This window comes from Drosophila sulfurigaster, chromosome 2R (assembly GCF_023558435.1).
Source record: "Drosophila sulfurigaster albostrigata strain 15112-1811.04 chromosome 2R, ASM2355843v2, whole genome shotgun sequence".
In the NCBI taxonomy this organism is placed as follows: Eukaryota; Metazoa; Arthropoda; class Insecta; order Diptera; family Drosophilidae; genus Drosophila; species Drosophila sulfurigaster.
This window is the reverse complement of record NC_084882.1, coordinates 27,489,398-27,508,997: the sequence shown is the minus strand read 5'-3', so window position 1 is coordinate 27,508,997 and position 19,600 is coordinate 27,489,398. Positions and strand designations below refer to the sequence as shown.

Here is a 19,600-nt window from a genome sequence, read left to right as displayed (position 1 = left end):
AATTTTGGATGCTGATAAAAGTTTGCTACTGTTTGCTGCTGCTGCAGGGTATTGGAATCTCTCCCATGCACGCGATTGCGCTGTTTCATTTCTTGCTCTCCCTCTGCCTCTGCCTCTGTCACTCTTTCACTGACGCTCTCTCGTTCATTCTAACACGGCGCTACACACCTTCCAAGCACACATTTCTATGTACCTATGCATGTACGTGTGCGTGCGCGTGTGCCTATGTATTTGTGTATGCTTGGAGAGTGTGCGAGTGTGTGATTGTTGTTCTCTCGCCGCGCATCTAACCTTCTTCTTGTGCTGTTCTAGAGCGCGTTTGCCGGCTGCTTTTGCTGGGCGCCTGGTAACATATTCACATGTTTTCTAATCGCGCTTAGTTGGCATTAGATTCCGTTTGATGACGCGTCGTGGGGCAGTTTAGTTGTTGGCACAAATGCTTAGAAGTGCACCAACAACAACAACAGCAGCGAGAGTGTTTGCGAAGTACACAATATGTTCCCTATACACACTGAAATGGTAGGTGGGGTATGATGAAATTGAATGACTGCACGTGACTGGCGTTGGAAGGGACTTTTTAATACACTTTGCTTTATAAGCTACTTTCTACCCTGTGTAGCTGCATTTTAGTAGTAATTTAACCAAATTAAAGAGAACAAATGAAAATCACTAAAGCACGGGGTATTTTCTCGTCAAGCAACCAACCTATTAAGCCCTTCCATATGAAAACAACAAACAGTTTTTTTGAGTATAAACATTTATATTTGTAAAGTAATTTTTGTGTTGGAATAAATATTATTTAAGAGATTCGGAGGAACATTTTATAAAATATGTGTGAACATGTAAACATTTATAAAAACTTATTGTATATTTGTACAGAAGACAAAAACTGTATGATTCATATATTGTTTGTATTTATTTATGCTGGAACAATTATGCAGGTCAACTTGGAGGACCATTCAAAAGGCAACAGATGTAAGCAGATGTAAGTTGAATGCTTCTGTAGAGATTTTCCAATGCTAAAGGAATGGGGGAAATTTAATTTATTATATCATGCAATTTTTAATTTGGCAATAATCAAGCTGCTTACCTGATTTAACTGGAGAGTTTATTTTTTTAAATCATTATACAAATCACCAGCTTTATCCTTAGCATCATTACCGATTTGTCCGATTTGATCATGCAAATCGCCGTCCTTATCATGATAGTAAACAAAGTAAACTACCAATCCAATAATTACGAAGAGCACAAAGAAAGCACTGATGATGGACACAAGCATGCTAAGTGCGCAGTTGAAGCAGCTGTAAAGAGATGCATAGAAAAGATCATATTAGAAATGTGATATTTAGATAAATGACATTATAGTTCTTTAATAAAGATATTGTAAGCATTTCTTGACGTTCGTGTATGACTGCATTATTTTACAGTCCAGTCAATTAGTAATGCATACTAATTAGAGTTCACCTAGATCATGGCACAAACTAAGTATGGTTATACATGCATGTCCTTTAATTCGTACAGTTTCACTTTCAACCCTTGTTAGCATACTCCTCTCCTAGTTATTGCATTTACGACTTATGCTTATAAACAAAAAAAAAAATGTCATTATGACGATTGGCGCCCAGCTGGCGGTTAACTGAGTTGAAGGTTGTTGTTGTTGTTGCTGGTGTCCTCGATTGTCCTGGGGAGGTTGGATAAACAAAGTTATGTCGTCGCGCCCGAGTGGAGCCAGCGACTGTCTGGAGACGAGACATCCGAATACGCACTTGAATTCAAATACATATACTATATTTGTGTGCAAATTAATGTGATAGGCTCTTTAATACCCTGTATACTGTTACTGTACTATGTAGTGAGTTTATTTGCTAAAATTTTTTGATACGATGATAATATTTCCTAAGGTTCATTTAATAATAAAATAAAAATAATTAAAATTAAAAACAAAGCAAAGAAATAAGCATACTTTTTAATAGTATACTAAAGAATTAATAATATATTGAAAGTTTAATATATACAAAATTAATAATGTTCCTCAATGATGCACAATGTAAGCTAAATCTAAATAAAGTTTGTTTCGAGTACTCTTCTGATTATTTCTAAAGTATGTATTGAGACTACCGCATAGTGTTTCTTCAGTTCTGAACCATGTCAAGGATATAATAAAAAAGTGAGTAGCTGAATATAAGCACGCAGTCATACATAGCTGGGGATAGAAGTAAACGAAATAGGGGTGGCCAGCCGTTCTATGAAGTTGATAATGAGTAGCATGAGAATACTAACTCTGCTTACATACATATGTATATGCATGTGTCATACGCATATTTGGTATCATTTGGTCACCCTATATATGAATTTTCTCTGTTTCTATACATAATTAGAAAAAGACATTTCTTTACAAAAACAAAAACAATCTTAATTTCAAAATTTGAGCTACGATCTTTCGACTGATATCAACAACTGTATCTTGTTTCTATTTGTACTGGGATATTCTCACGCCGCAAACAGTTCTAAGCCCATAAACAATACTAGAACTTCCGGTTTAAGTTCAACACACAAGTGACGCCTCAACCACTTGACACACTTTGTTGTCTTACTACTCACTCTTGAAGGAAAGCACAAATACAACTTACGCATACATTCGCAAAAATAACTAATTACATACTGAAAAAAATTACATTTAATTCAATTAAACTTACCAGCACGCTACGTTACCGGTCAGACATTTGCACATTTTGGATTGTTATTGGAACGTTTAATGGAATACAATTAAATATTTTACCACCAGTGGTATTATGTTCAACTGTTGTGGAGAAAAAAAATAAATAAATTTAAATTATTATTATTATTGTTATTGCGGCGTGCTCTTAGTTCGCACTTAAACGATGCTCAGAGTAAAGCGAAATGTAAAAAAGGAAGTGGTTGTATATAGAACTTTGTGATCAGCAATTGACTGAAATAAATATCTTTTGTTCTATTTACAACGTTCACTTCGTTCTTTGTATTGTTCTTTTTGTATATATATTTTTACAAATCTTTCAAAATAATTGAAAATAATTTAAACGCAATAAAGCGAGCGCACAGCGAAAAACACAACATACCACGCCTGTAGATGTGGAGAAACTGAAAACGAAAACTGTCTGGCAGCTGCTCGACGGCAAATTGTGCTCTGTGAAGCAGAGCAGAAACGGAGGACAGTAAACAAATGTGAGCAATCGCATGCACAGTGGTGCGCTCTCGATGTACTTGGAGCACTTTTTAGCAAGTTGCTTGAAAAGTGTTCGGAATTAACAAGAGACATTAAACATATTTATTTAGGCATATGCTGTGCATATCCACTGTGCCTTTAACCATTTATTTGGCGTGAGTGTAAGTAAAATGGATTACGCGAGTGTTAGCAGGCAGGCAATTGTGAGAGAGGAAGCCGGAGAGTCGCAAACAAATATGGCGTTAATTGAGATTAAGAGCGTCAGAGGCGACGAAGATATTCAAAGAAAGAGCGTAGGTCTGGCGATTGAGAGAATAAACTCACCACATTGCAAAAGGTGAAAACGCAGTGTTTGCTGATCACCTGTATTATTATTGTGCAGCCTATTGCCAACAGTGTTATCAGATGTGCAAGAAACACTACAATGCAATGCAGATAATCACATCAACATAAACTTTACGATACATATTCTCGATCACAATGACATAAGCAATTAAGTATTTGGGATAAAATTGTATCACGCAATAAACACTCTTAGATTTGTATATTTATGTATGTGTACATATGTATGTAAGTGTAGATACACATATTAATATACATACATATGTATATTTGTATGCATGTATAAATAATTATGAGCGTGTATAAAGAATGTGTGTAGAATTTTAAAGAGTCTAGCTTTTTATACCTGCTACACATAGGGTAGAAGGGTATTATAACTTTGTGCCGACAGGAAGTGTATGTAACAGGTAGAAGGAGGCATCTCCGACCCTATAAAGTGTATATATTCTTGATCAGCGTCAACAGCCGAGACGATATAGCCATGTCCGTCTGTCCGTCTGTGTGTCTGTCCGTCTGTCCGTATGAAACACTGGATCTCCGAGACTATAAGAGATAGAGCTATAATTTTTTTCGACAGCATTTGTTTTGTTTGCACGCAGATCAAGTTTGTTTCAAATTTTTGCCACGCCCACTTCCGCCCCCGCAAATCAAAAAAATCGAATAACAAGCGTAATTTTAAAGCTAGAGTTCCGAATTTTGGTATATATAATAACTACTATAGTAGTTATGATTTCTTATCGATCAGATAAAAATTGTCGAAGTTATTAAATAAATACTTTTGTATGGGCAAAAACGCCTACCTAATAGGGGTCTTAGTTGCTTTGGCTGACAATCTGGTATATTGTGCCGTCTATGGTGCATTTTGAATGCGGTACTATGTCGATATACCAAATATACCATTTGGTATATTTTAGTATTTGTGCAGTATATTCAGTATATTTTGAGAAAATACCGCAAAATATATTTCTTTTATTCAAAATGGCTAGCGGGTATCGCACAGTCGAGTACACTCGACTTTAGCTTTCTTACTTGTTTTAGTATGACACTCAGAAGTCATCCCATTTTTTCCCATCATCCCATCATTTTTTAGATAAAGTTTATATATGAAATATGTTAATTGAAGTTCAAATAAAATAAAAGTACAACAAAATTTTAAATTAAAAAAAATTTATTTTTAAATTAAAAAAAAAATAAAAAAAAATGTTAACTTAAAAAATTCTATAATTTTTCTCTGATCAGTAAAAAAAACCGACTAAAGACATCTATTTTAGTTTAGAAGTTATTAATTAAATGCCGCTAGCGAGACCAAATCGCCCACTGTGCTCCGTTTCGCTCTGATAATACCGTTCATTGGAGGAGCGACGCTTCGAGCCGGACAACTCAGCTGGGTGACCATTTCTGCCATTATCTTCGACGGCGCTTTCGTATTTCGATATGGACAAACGACTGTGTGGTGGCTCTGAGGATGATTGCTTTCGGGACTCTTGGCTACGCCGCGAGCTGTCTCGTCGCGATAGTCTTGGCTTGATTTCCGGCTCAATTTCGTGGCGTGACTCTGACGGAGATCTTCTGCTGCTCTGCTTAGTTTGGTGGGATGTGCTGTGTTTCTGATGCAGCTCAGATTCTCTTTCTGCATCTCTAACCTTTCTAGCATACGCCTCTGCTCGCTCAAGTGGATAACCTGTTGTGTGGGCATTTGTTCTAATCACAATCTCATCTTCGTCCGAGTCAATGAAGTATTCAGTCTCATTCTCATCGACTTCAGCATCAGAGTTGTTGTAGTACTCTTGCACTGGAATGCTACGCGATCTATGCCGTCTCGCCAGCATCTAAAGAATCCGAGATTTCCATGAGTACTTCCCGACTCAGCGCTTCGGACTTGTGTCTGTGATTTACAATATGTGGTTCCTTGTGTGAGATGCTTTCGTTTTTGCGGCTCTCATCGCTCAGCTGTTTGCGCAGAATGCTTGTCTTAGTCTCCCTTAAGGGTTTCTTAGGTGGAACACGCTTTTTCTCATAGACCTCCTCCTCCTCCTTAATCGGCGTTCTGATCTTTCGCTTCACATCCTCAACCATAACAATGCGCTTTCCCGGTCGTGTGCCCTCTCGTAGTCGAGAACGTTTCTTGGGACGCCGTCGCTTGATCCAATAGACGCCCTCCGGACTGTTTGGCGGACTAAACCGCACATATCTGTACTCATCCTCGGACATGGAGTCATCGTTCTCACTGCGCGCACGTCGTCGTGTCGAAGTTCCCACTTGTGCCTGTGAGCTCACGGAGGTCCTTTCCACGTAGCTCTCAGCTGGCTCTGTTTGAGTGCCGGCATCGCAGTCCGTCTGTGTGCCAATGGCCATCGATTGACCTGGAAGACTTTGTGTTTCTAAAACTAGCTCATGCTGGGTGTACCTCGTCTCCAGCAGCTCCTTCTCCATCAGTATCTGTCGCAAGAGTGCATTCTGTTGCTTCAACGAATTCTCCAGCTCCTGGGTTAGTGATTGATTCGATATGGCAGGCTGAAGTTGTGCGCCTCCTTCCGCTGCTTGCACGGATTGTGTGTGTATGACTTTCACCTCAGGTTCTGTTTGCGAGTAGACTATGCTATTTGGTCCCGATTTGCCAAAGGGAAACGTATCGCCTTTGAGTGTTGAGCCCTGTTGGATCTCATTTGGCATAGATTGAATGTATGTGGCTCCTGGCACAATGTGATAATGTTCGCGAATGATTTGCTTGCCATCTGGTTGTTCCTCAATGAAACGTCGCATGAGTATCTCCTTGCCCGTGTTGTCGACCATCAACAGTTGTGGATGTGTGAGATCCGTGGACGTTTTCATCGGGACATTCACATAGATGTTATCCTCGTCCATGCCACCTGCGCCATTTTGCGTCTTGTCCCTGGTCATTAGCTGCAATATCTCCACATTTCCATCCTTAATGAACAGCTCTCGCTTATTCTTGAGACTATTGTGTGCAGTATTTAGATCGATGTCACTGCCACGCTCAATTTCATGTCTACGCATCGAATCATCGTCGATTTGTCGAGTTTCCGTATCGTAATTCTTCATGCGAGTGTGCTCCAAATTTCGTTGGCCCTTGCCGCGGGTAAAGTTCTCTTTGATCTCAGCTAGGTGCTGATCATCTAATACATCTTCAATGTACACGTCACGATCGTTGATTAAATTAGTTCTAGAGTTATGGAAACTATGATGAGGCTCTTCTTTGGCTGTGCGGTTGTTTCTAAAGGGATAAACATCATTAATAATTGACGTCTGATAAAAGAGATTTATCATTTGGCTCACTTGATGCGAACGCGTCGTTGCTGGTATTCGGCTGATTGGGTGCGCGTGTTATCGTTATCGATACCAGCGTGCTGCATTTCTAGGTTTTCGTCAGACTGTTCACGGCCATCCCGGAACTCCCAGCGTGTGGGCTTCGTTCGTGTATCGGATGGCTTCTCCGCTGACCATGCCTCTCTTCTTCCCATCCACTCTGCGACCTGTAACATTATTTTGGATTACAAAAACAATTCGAAGTTAAAAAACTAAAAAAAAATGGACTACTACCGCAACCAGTGTAAGTAGAAGTTAAGAGTTTGTATTAAAAAGGAAAATTAAAATGAAAAAGAAATTGCCATTAAGTGAGAGTGTGTGTTTTTTGTGAATATTGAATAATTCTCTAGATAATTTGAATTCTACGAGTGTAATTCGAAATTGTTCAAAATCTACCTGAACAGATTTTGTATGTTTTCCATTTGCCATTTCCCTATGCACTAGATGTACATCGTCTTCAGTTTTACTGATATTAACTATTCTTTTGCTACAAGAGAAGAATAAACGATTAAAGATGATATAAATGATGTTGTTTTTTGTTTTGTAGTTCATGATCATGATTAATGCTATGAAATTTCCTCGCTCCGTTGAGCTCTGTACTTAGTCATTGGCACAATTCTAGAGAGCATCTCTTAAAAAGTTTTGAGCGGAGTTAGATTATAGTTACTGAATATTAGATACGTTAGGTCATTTAGTTATCTTATCATAGACTCTCTTCATGCAGAGTTAGATGAATTGCAGCTGTGTCTAAGTATTTTCTTTTGGCATTTTTCGTATAGCTTCGATTAGCAGTTTTCCCAAGACTAAGTTACCGAGTCAATAAGCAAGGGATGACAGTAAAGGATAGTCGAACAAATATTACAAATCTATTATGAATAAAAGTCACTTACGTTGTTGCACCATACAATGGACACCACGAACAGATGCAGCACAACAGCAGGATCAGAATTTATATTTGTAAAGTCATTTTTGTGTTGGAATAAATATTATTTAAGAGATTCGGAGGAACATTTTATAAAATATGTGTGAACATGTAAATATTTATAAAAACTTATTGTATATTTGTACAGAAGACAAAAACTGTATGATTCATATATTGTTTGTACTTATTTATGCTGGAACAATTATGCAGGTCAACTTGGAGGACCATTCAAAAGGCATCAGATGTAAGCAGATGTAAGTTGAATGCATCCGTAGAGATTTTCCAATGCTAAAGGAATGGGAGAAATTTAATTTATTAAATCATGTAATCATGTAATTTTTAATAATCAAGCTGCTTACCTGATTTAACCGAAAAATTTATATTTAAAATGATGATAAAAATCATTCCAGGCTTGTCCGAATTCATTGTTGTTCTTATTAGTAGTAAAGAAAACTATCAATCCAATAATTACGATGATCGCAAGGGTGCTGTAAAGAGATGCATAGAAAAGATACATTATTAGAAATGTGATATTTAGATAAATGACATTATAGTTCTTTAATAAAGATATTGTAAGCATTTCTTGACGTTCGTGTATGACTGCATTATTTTACAGTCCAGTCAATTAGTAATGCATACTAATTAGAGTTCACCTAGATCATGGCACAAACTAAGTATGGTTATACATGCATGTCCTTTAATTCGTACAGTTCCACTTTCAACCCTTGTTAGCATACTCCTCTCCTAGTTATTGCATTTACGACTTACTATGTGCTTATAAACAACAACAAAAATGTCATTATGACGATTGGCGCCCAGCTAATGTTCCCCAATGATGCACAATGTAAGCTAAATCTACATAAAGTTTGTTTCGAGTACTCTTCTGATTATTTCTAAAGTATTGAGACTACCGCATAGTGTTTCTTCAGTTCTGAACCATGTCAAGGATATAATAAAAAAGTGAGTAGCTGAATATAAGCACGCAGTCATACATAGCTGGGTATAGAAGTAAACGAAATAGGGGTGGCCAGCCGTTCTATGAGGTTGATAATGCGTAGCATGAGAATACTGATATACTTACATATATATGCATGTGTCATACGCATAATATCATGTGATCATGAAATCCTATATATGAATTTTCTTTGTTTCTATACATAATTAGAAAAAGACTTTTTTTTACAAAAAACAAAAACAATCTTAATTTCAACAACTGTATCTTGTTTCTATTTGTACTACACGCCGCAAACAGTTCTAAGCCCATAAACAATTACTATAACTTCCGGTTTAACTTTAACACACAAGTGACGCCTCAACCACTTGACGCACTTTGTTGTCTTACTACTCACTCTTGAAGGAAAGCACAAATAAAACTAACGCATACATACATACTAACGAAAAAATAACTAATTACATACATACTGAAAAAAAATTACATTTAATTCAATTAAACTTACCAGCACGCTACGTTAGCGTCAAATCTGCACATTTTGGATAATTATTGGAACGTTTAATGGAATACAATTAAATATTTTACCACCAGTGGTATTATGTTCAACTGTTGTGGAGAAAATATAAATATAAATTATTATTATTATTGTAATTGCGGCGAGCTCTTAGTTCGCACTTAAACGATGCTCAGAGTAAAGCGAAATGTAAAAAAGGAAGTGGTTGTATATAGAACTTTGTGATCAGCAATTGCCTGAAATATCTTTTGTTCTATTTACAACGTTCACTTCGGTTTTTGTATTGTTCTTTTCGTTTATATATTTTTACAAATCTTTCAAATTAATTGAAAATAATTTTATCGCAATAAAGCGAGCACACAGCGAAAAACACAACATACCACGCCTGCAGTTGTGGAGAAACAAAAAGTGTCTGGCAGCTGATCGACTATTTAAATATGTACATACATATGTAAGTGTAGTATGTAAGTGTACATATGTAAGTGTAGATAATGTCCCAGCAAGCAATTTGAGCGATTTCTGACAGTTTTCTGATAGTTTTTTATGAGCATTTTACATCATAAAGTGCCCAAAAAAGAGTCCGGAAAGAGCGTTTTTTTCCGTGAAAACGGTCGCACTTATAGAGGGCAATTTCTGAGTCTAATATGACTCTTTTTTGACACAGAAATAAGTGCTTTCACCCTCCTAATCAAGCATTGAAAACGCTCCGAAAATACTCATAAAAGTATAATTTTTAGGCACTTAAATCGCACCGAAAAAATTCTTATCGGACTCGTTTTGGTTTATACAATCGTGTGGATAAATTGATCTTTATATAATTTTTATTTAATTCAACAAATTACAATATTAGAAAAATATAAAGAATTTGAAGAAAAATTTAAAAATAATTGAAATATTATAAAGTTAGGATTTCAAATTCACAGTTTTATGAAGAACTTAGCATTATTAACTTAACGTATATTTTATATTTTAATTGTCCACTAATCACGACCGACTTGCAAGGCACGTAATGCAGAAACTAAATAAATGTTTTGTGATCTCGATTATCGCAAATCTGCATTCCGTTATTTTAAGCGCTGTTTTAACTCAGTTCTTACTTAACTTAACTCCGAATATGGTCAGACAATAGACCATTTTATGAGTCGATGTTTAGAATGCACTGATTGCGCTCCGAAAACGATCTTATTTATGTGCCTACTCAGAAAACACTCTTAAAATCGGCTCTTTTTGGACACATAATTTAGAGCCCTCTTAACTTTGCTTGCTGGGGTGTTAATAATAATGTGTATGTATAAATAATTATGAGCGCGTATAAAGAATGCGTGTAAAATTTTAAAGAGTCTAGCTTTTCATACCTGCTACACATAGGGTAGAAGGGTATTATAACTTTGTGCCGACAGGAAGTGTATGTAACAGGTAGAAGGAGGCATCTCCGACCCTATAAAGTATATATATTCTTGATCAGCGTCAACAGTCAAGACGATCTAGCCATGTCCGTCTGTCCGTATGAACACCTAGATCTCAGAGACTATAAGAAATAGAGCTATTATTTTTTTCGACAGCATTTGTTATGTTTGCACGCAGATCAAGTTTGTTTCAAATTTTTGCCACGACTCCTTCCGCCCCTGCAAATCAAAAAAATCGATTAACAAGCGTAATTTTAAAGCTAGAGAATTTTGGTATATACAGTAATAACTATAGTAGTTATGATTCCTACAAATTTGGTTGCGATCGGATAGAAATTGATGAAGTAATTAAAGAAATACTTTTGTATGGGCAAAAACGCCATATACAAATTGGTATATTCACATGATATCGCATTATTTTGCCTTTATTAAAAATGGGTAGCGGATATCTCACTTTAACTTTCTTACTTGTTTCTTTTCTTTAAAAGCACCACCAAGTAACATTTTTGTGGTATTTGTATGGGGAGGTCTGGGAATTGGTAGAATGTGCACTTTGCAGAATTATTTTGTTTAACCAGGCTGTTTCTTTGTTGATATTATTGCTTTCTGGAGTAATCTCATTAAAGAAGTTAGTTCAGTTTTTAAAGGACGGCCTGTCGCCGTTATTGTTTTTAAAAAGTGGTTCGGATTTAGTTGTATTGTTGCTATTTTGAGTAGGCGATGTAATAAGATAGGGTAATGGTCGCTGCCACTAAGGTCGTTTAGTATTTGCCACTGAAGTAAAGGGAAAAGATTAGATGAGCAGAAAGAGACATCGATGTGGGTGAGTGAATTGTGTGTGGAAAAATGTGTAGGTGATTTGTCGTTTAATACAATAAAATTGGAGTTGTTAATAAAATTTGAAAGTATTTTACCCCTTTTGTTGAGAATGAGTAAGGTCTGTTTATGGTCAATAACGTTCATGTGTAACATTCTGTGAAGGTTCTGTTTGGAGGTAAGTATGCAGATATAATGGTTAGTTCTATAAATGAAAGAGCCGTAATTCCAGTCGCGTCAAAACTGTTAGTTAAAGTTATACCGCAATATTGCTTTTATTCACAATTGGTAGCGGGTATCCCACAGTTGAGTACACTCGACCTTAGCTTTCTTACTTGTTTCAATTTGTGAGTAACAATTAATTTCCATATATAAAACTTATAAATAAAAAAAATATTTGAATCATACTTCTAAAAATTATCTTGAAATGTTTTTGCGTGAGCCGGATTTGTTCCTGGAATTGGGGCTTTCTATATATTCGATTCGCGTCTAGATAAGAGTTTTCTAATAATGTGATTCAGCTTTTTTTGGTAAACCGCACAAGGGAAATGATTCAATTTTGAAGTTATTTTTATTTGTATAGTTTATTAATAATCAGATATAAAAACGTTACACATGATATTGGTTTTAACTCTAACATATTCTTCATTAATCGTAGTTAAACATTAATATATTTTAACTGATTTATCCAACACATACATTTTGCTATCATAAATCAGGTGCTTTTGTTAGACAATGCTTATTAATAGATACATATTTACATTAACATTAGAGGCAAGAATATTGTTCCAATAATTATATTTTACGATCTATTCTTTATATACAAGTTCATCGTCAGATTGTTAATATCTTGTAGATGATTTAACGTCAATATGGCAGTTATTATTTAAACATGTATGTATGTATGTATGTATATTGTTGACATTAATGTTTGAGCGGAAACTAAAGCGGAAAAGATTCTAGACTTTCAAACAATAAACATTGCAATAGGAATAGCATATAGAATGACTAACGTTAAGGTAACTGGTGATTTATCTATATAGTATTCGGTTAAGATAAACAAAATCTGATCGAAACTTGTTCATAATTCCAAAGTCTAATCATTTAAAATTATTATTTTGCGTTTGAATACTATTTGATTGTTTGATTGCCTTAGTTATTTTGTATTTGCAAAATTTAAAATTATATTTATAATCGATCTAGAAAGAGAGAATTAACTTATTAAAATGTAATTAAAAATGAGTTTTGGCTAGGTTAAATCCTGGGCATAATAACAATACATACTTATAAACATATATAGGAATCAAGTGGATATAGACCTCAGAATTAAAGAATCATTTTTGGTAGGTTGATAAAAAATGAACTTGGATGGACAGAATGAATAGAAGATTAACAGATGGAATATTTACAATGAGAAATAATACTCAGCATACACCAACTATAATTGAATATATTTAATATTTTTTTTGTATAAATTTGCTGGGTTAAAACCCTTTTTTCGTTACTATACCATAACTGATAAAAACTACAATATTTGACAATCGTGAAGACATCTCAAGATGTATTCGGTGCATGAAAACTAATTGCAAGGACCTCAACAGGATCATGTCATACGTTATCTAAAGCGTATGTATTTATTTGTATTTAGATAGCAAATGTAATCGTATAACGAATTGTATTGCTTGAAGGTTAAACGAGCCTTAGAGGCTATCACATATATTGGTTAATTCAAAATGCTCGAGAATCCTTGATAGCATTATGAATACTGGGGGGACTCTCCACCTGAAGTGATCTTTTTCACGCGACTGACATCGTCGTAGGCAATCGAGAAAACGCTTTTCTTTTCGGCAATTGGATTGCGACGTCCCATACTATTCATAAGCGAATTCATTGCAATGCCCGAATCGTGATCATCCTCAAGTGTGGATGCATTCAATTGCTTTTGGACGTGCGATGTGGCATGACTTGCTCCACCACCTCCATGATGATCGTCGACACTTAGATTGATTCTCGATTTGGTCACTTTGATTTCGTTCTCCTTGATGGGCGATGGCTTCGGCTTCTGTCTCTGCGATGAATGATCCTTATCCGCATACGTTGGGGTCTCCGGATACATATAGTGTGGCAATTTTGTGGGTGGCGCTGGCACTTCTGGCGCATTCTCACGCTCGAAGCGATGCTCAGAGTGCTGCAACAGCGGATGATTGGTGTCAGTCTCAATTTTGGGCTTATGCTGTTTGTTCAAGGCTCGATCCTCCTTAAGCATACGACTTCCCTTGGGCGGAGATCTTCGAGGTGCTGGCTCCGGCTTGAATTTACCCGCTTCCTCATATGGCGACGGATCTTCGGTCTTGGCATTTGCTCGTGGTTTCGACACACGCTTCTCAACACCATTGACTTTCTTCTTGGACGATAGCTGCGACTTGGATGACTCTGTCGAGGTGCGACCACTGTTGGAAGGTTTCTTTTTACCATAATACCATTCCATATACTTGGGTACTTTGCCTGAGCTCGGTTCTTCGTGTGCAGCCAACTCCGTTTCGCTCTGATAATACCGTTCATTGGAGGAGCGACGCTTCGAGCCGGACAACTCAGCTGGGTGACCATTTCTGCCATTATCTTCTACGGCGCTTTCGTATTTCGATATGGACAAACGACTGTGTGGTGGCTCTGAGGATGTTTGCTTTCGGGACTCTTGGCTACGCCGCGAGCTGTCTCGTCGCGATAGTCTTGGCTTGATTTCCGGCTCTATTTCGTGGCGTGTCTCTGACGGAGATCTTCTGCTGTTCTGCTTAGTTTGGTGGGATGTGCTGTGCTTCTGATGCAGCTCAGATTCTCTTTCTGCATCTCTAACCTTTCTAGCATACGCCTCTGCTCGCTCAAGTGGATAACCTGTTGTGTGGCCATTTGTTCTAATGACAATCTCATCTTCGTCCGAGTCAATGGAGTATTCAGTCTCATTCTCATCGACTTCTCCATCAGAGTTGTTGTAGTACTCTCGCACTGGAATGCTACGCGATCTATGCCGTCTAGGACTTCCAGCATCATCTAAAGAATCCGAGATTTCCATGAGTACTTCCCGACTCAGTGCTTCGGACTTGTGTCTGTGATTTACAATATGTGGTTCCTTGTGTGAGATGCTTTCGTTTTTGCGGCTCTCATCGCTCAGCTGTTTGCGCAGAATGCTTGTCTTAGTCTCCCTTAAGGGTTTCTTAGGTGGAACACGCTTTTTCTCATAGACCTCCTCCTCCTCCTTAATCGGCGTTCTGATCTTTCGCTTCACATCCTCAACCATAACAATGCGCTTTCCCGGTCGTGTGCCCTCTCGTAGTCGAGAACGTTTCTTGGGACGCCGTCGCTTGATCCAATAGACGCCCTCCGGACTGTTTGGCGGACTAAACCGCACATATCTGTACTCATCCTCGGACATGGAGTCATCGTTCTCACTGCGCGCACGTCGTCGTGTCGAAGTTCCCACTTGTGCCTGTGAGCTCACGGAGGTCCTTTCCACGTAGCTCTCAGCTGGCTCTGTTTGAGTGCCGGCATCGCAGTCCGTCTGTGTGCCAATGGCCATCGATTGACCTGGAAGACTTTGTGTTTCTAAAACTAGCTCATGCTGGGTGTACCTCGTCTCCAGCAGCTCCTTCTCCATCAGTATCTGTCGCAAGAGTGCATTCTGTTGCTTCAACGAATTCTCCAGCTCCTGGGTTAGTGATTGATTCGATATGGCAGGCTGAAGTTGTGCGCCTCCTTCCGCTGCTTGCACGGATTGTGTGTGTATGACTTTCACCTCAGGTTCTGTTTGCGAGTAGACTATGCTATTTGGTCCCGATTTGCCAAAGGGAAACGTATCGCCTTTGAGTGTTGAGCCCTGTTGGATCTCATTTGGCATAGATTGAATGTATGTAGCCCCTGGCACAATGTGATAATGTTCGCGAATGATTTGCTTGCCATCTGGTTGTTCCTCAATGAAACGTCGCATGAGTATCTCCTTGCCCGTGTTGTCGACCATCAACAGTTGTGGATGTGTGAGATCCGTGGACGTTTTCATCGGGACATTCACATAGATGTTATCCTCGTCCATGCCACCTGCGCCATTTTGCGTCTTGTCCCTGGTCATTAGCTGCAATATCTCCACATTTCCATCCTTAATGAACAGCTCTCGCTTATTCTTGAGACTATTGTGTGCAGTATTTAGATCGATGTCACTGCCACGCTCAATTTCATGTCTACGCATCGAATCATCGTCGATTTGTCGAGTTTCCGTATCGTAATTCTTCATGCGAGTGTGCTCCAAATTTCGTTGGCCCTTGCCGCGGGTAAAGTTCTCTTTGATCTCAGCTAGGTGCTGATCATCTAATACATCTTCAATGTACACGTCACGATCGTTGATTAAATTAGTTCTAGAGTTATGGAAACTATGATGAGGCTCTTCTTTGGCTGTGCGGTTGTTTCTAAAGGGATAAACATCATTAATAATTGACGTCTGATAAAAGAGATTTATCATTTGGCTCACTTGATGCGAACGCGTCGTTGCTGGTATTCGGCTGATTGGGTGCGCGTGTTATCGTTATCGATACCAGCGTGCTGCATTTCTAGGTTTTCGTCAGACTGTTCACGGCCATCCCGGAACTCCCAGCGTGTGGGCTTCGTTCGTGTATCGGATGGCTTCTCCGCTGACCATGCCTCTCTTCTTCCCATCCACTCTGCGACCTGTAACATTATTTTGGATTACAAAAACAATTCGAAGTTAAAAAACTAAAAAAAAATGGACTACTACCGCAACCAGTGTAAGTAGAAGTTAAGAGTTTGTATTAAAAAGGAAAATTAAAATGAAAAAGAAATTGCCATTAAGTGAGAGTGTGTGTTTTTTTGTGAATATTGAATAATTCTCTAGATAATTTGAATTCTACGAGTGTAATTCGAAATTGTTCAAAATCTACCTGAACAGATTTTGTATGTTTTCCATTTGCCATTTCCCCTATGCACTAGATGTACATCGTCTTCAGTTTTACTGATATTAACTATTCTTTTGCTACAAGAGAAGAATAAACGATTAAAGATGATATAAATGATGTTGTTTTTTGTTTTGTAGTTCATGATCATGATTAATGCTATGAAATTTCCTCGCTCCGTTGAGCTCTGTACTTAGTCATTGGCACAATTCTAGAGAGCATCTCTTAAAAAGTTTTGAGCGGAGTTAGATTATAGTTACTGAATATTAAATACGTTAGGTCATTTAGTTATCTTATCATAGACTCTCTTCATGCAGAGTTAGATGAATTGCAGCTGTGTCTAAGTATTTTCTTTTGGCATTTTTCGTATAGCTTCGATTAGCAGTTTTCCCAAGACTAAGTTACCGAGTCAATAAGCAAGGGATGACAGTAAAGGATAGTCGAACAAATATTACAAATCTATTATGAATAAAAGTCACTTACGTTGTTGCACCATACAATGGACACCACGAACAGATGCAGCACAACAGCAGGATCAGAATTTATATTTGTAAAGTCATTTTTTGTGTTGGAATAAATATTATTTAAGAGATTCGGAGGAACATTTTATAAAATATGTGTGAACATGTAAATATTTATAAAAACTTATTGTATATTTGTACAGAAGACAAAAACTGTATGATTCATATATTGTTTGTATTTATTTATGCTGGAACAATTATGCAGGTCAACTTGGAGGACCATTCAAAAGGCATCAGATGTAAGCAGATGTAAGTTGAATGCATCCGTAGAGATTTTCCAATGCTAAAGGAATGGGAGAAATTTAATTTATTAAATCATGTAATCATGTAATTTTTAATAATCAAGCTGCTTACCTGATTTAACCGAATAATTTATATTTAAAATGATAATAAAAATCATTCCAGGCTTGTCCGAATTCATTGTTCTTCTTATTAGTAGTAAAGAAAACTATCAATCCAATAAGTACGATGATCGCAAGGGTGCTGTATAGAGATGCATAGAAAAGATACATTATTAGAAATGTGATATTTAGATAAATGACATTATAGTTCTTTAATAAAGATATTGTAAGCATTTCTTGATGTTCGTGTATGACAACATTATTTTACAGTCCTGTCCAGTTAGTAATGCATACTAATTAGAGTTCACCTAGATCATGGCACAAACTAAGTATGGTTATACATGCATGTCCTTTAATTCGTACAGTTTCACTTTCAACCCTTGTTAGCATACTCCTCTCCTAGTTATTGCATTTACGACTTATGCTTATAAACAACAACAAAAATGTCATTATGACGATTGGCGCCCAGCTAAAGTTCCCCAATGATGCACAATGTAAACTGAATCTACATAAAGTTTGTTTCGAGTATTCCTCTGATTATTTCTAAAGTATTGAGACTACCGCATAGTGTTTCTTCAGTTCTGAACCATGTCAAGGATATAATAAAAAAGTGAGTAGCTGAATATAAGCACGCAGTTATACATAGCTGGGGATAGAAGTAAAAGAAATAGGAGTGGCCAGCCGTTCTATGAAGTTGATAATGCGTAGCATGAGAATACTGATATACTTATATGCATGTGTCATACGCATAATATCATGTGATCATGAAAATTAGAAAAAGACTTTTTTTACAAAAAACAAAAACAATCTTAATTTCAACAACTGTATCTTGTTTCTATTTGTACTACACGCCGCAAACAGTTCTAAGCCCATAAACAATACTAGAACTTCCGGTTTAACTTTAACACACAAGTGACGCCTCAACCACTTGACGCACTTTGTTGTCTTACTACCCACTCTTGAAGGAAAGCACAAATAAAACTAACGCATACATACATACTAACGCAAAAATAACTAATTACATACATACTGAAAAAAATTACATTTAATTCAATTAAACTTACCAGCACGCTACGTTAGCGTCAAATCTGCACATTTTGGATAATTATTGGAACGTTTAATGGAATACAATTAAATCTTCTACCACCAGTGGTATTATGTTCAACTGTTGTGGAGAAAATATAAATTTAAATTATTATTATTATTGTTATTGCGGCGTGCTCTTAGTTCGCACTTAAACGATGCTCAGAGTAAAGCGAAATGTAAAAAAAGAGGTCGTTGTATATAGAACTTTGTGATCAGCAATTGCCTGAAATATCTTTTCTTCTATTTACAACGTTCACTTCGATTTTTGTATTGTTCTTTTCGTTTATATATTTTTACAAATCTTTCAAATTAATTGAAAATAATTTAATCGCAATAAAGCGAGCACACAGCGAAAAACACAACATACCACGCCTGCAGATGTGGAGAAACTCAAAAGTGTCTGGCAGCTGATCGACTATTTAAATATGTACATACATATGTAAGTGTAGTATGTAAGTGTACATATGTAAGTGTAGATAATGTATTAATAATAATGTGTATGTATAAATAATTATGAGCGCGTATAAAGAATGCGTGTAAAATGTTAAAGAGTCTAGCTTTTTATACCTGCTACACATAGGGTAGAAGGGTATTATAACTTTGTGCCGACAGGAAGTGTATGTAACAGGTACAAGGAGGCATCTGGAATATTTTGAGTGTAGTAGTTGAGCTGTTATTGTTAGTAAGCCGATAAGGATGTATCGGGGAATCTATTAAGTTTTACTATAAGAAGATTTTCTTTTAGGAGCTTGTTTATGTCCTTTATGTTATAATTATGAGTGAGGATAAGGGGAAATTTGGGTGCGTATTTGGCGATTTTGTCTGCAAATTCGTTTCCTTTTATGTTTTTGTGGCCTGGAATCCAGAGGAGTCTAAATTTTGGGTAGTAAGTCATAAGAAGTGTCCTAATCGATGATGGGTAGAAGGAGGGATTGTCGGTGTTGCAGATGGGATGGTGCGAGGATAGGGAGTCGGAGCAAATAACATATTTGCCGCTTTTAGATTTAAAGATTTGGATAGCTTCATAAATCGCAATAATTTCGGCGGAGAAAATTGAGGCGTGGTTTTGGATTAATCCCATTTTTATACCCGCTACCCATAGGGTAGAAGGGTATTATAACTTTGTGCCGGCAGGAAATGTATGTAATAGGTAGAAGGAGGCATCTCCGACCCTATAAAGTATATATATTCTTGATCAGCGTCAACAGCCGAG

At 37.1% G+C, this 19,600-nt stretch overlaps 2 protein-coding genes and 1 long non-coding RNA gene across 6 annotated transcripts; all 3 read right to left on the bottom strand.

Annotated features, from left to right (window-relative positions):
- Positions 1-849: 849 nt before the first annotated feature.
- On the bottom strand, positions 850-18,777 carry LOC133837269 (uncharacterized). Of its 3 annotated transcripts, none has more exons than XR_009893790.1 (4): positions 18,755-18,777; positions 2,697-2,800; positions 1,091-1,301; positions 850-1,019 (listed from the first exon to the last, which is right to left on the bottom strand). It is a non-coding gene; the product is annotated as an uncharacterized LOC133837269 (long non-coding RNA). The 3 variants fall into 3 exon arrangements; XR_009893789.1 differs by lacking the exon at positions 18,755-18,777 and adding an exon at positions 9,643-9,653; XR_009893788.1 differs by lacking the exon at positions 18,755-18,777 and adding an exon at positions 3,099-3,117.
- LOC133839532 (cadherin-86C-like) lies at positions 4,766-7,361 on the bottom strand. Its single transcript, XM_062271130.1, is given in 5 exon segments — positions 4,766-4,809; positions 4,866-5,374; positions 5,376-6,782; positions 6,845-7,041; positions 7,271-7,361. Coding segments are annotated over 5 exon segments (2,190 nt in total). The 5' UTR covers positions 7,304-7,361.
- On the bottom strand, positions 13,118-16,971 carry LOC133837261 (cadherin-86C-like). 2 transcript variants are annotated; one of them, XM_062267950.1, is made up of 3 exons: positions 16,923-16,971; positions 16,001-16,197; positions 13,118-15,938 (listed from the first exon to the last, which is right to left on the bottom strand). In XM_062267950.1, exons 2-3 carry the CDS (start codon positions 16,183-16,185, stop codon positions 13,241-13,243), a joined length of 2,883 nt encoding a protein of 960 aa, XP_062123934.1. In that variant the 5' UTR covers positions 16,186-16,197; positions 16,923-16,971; the 3' UTR covers positions 13,118-13,240. The 2 variants fall into 2 exon arrangements, with proteins under 2 accessions (XP_062123934.1, XP_062123933.1); XM_062267949.1 differs by lacking the exon at positions 16,923-16,971 and adding an exon at positions 16,428-16,503.
- Positions 18,778-19,600: the final 823 nt, after the last annotated feature.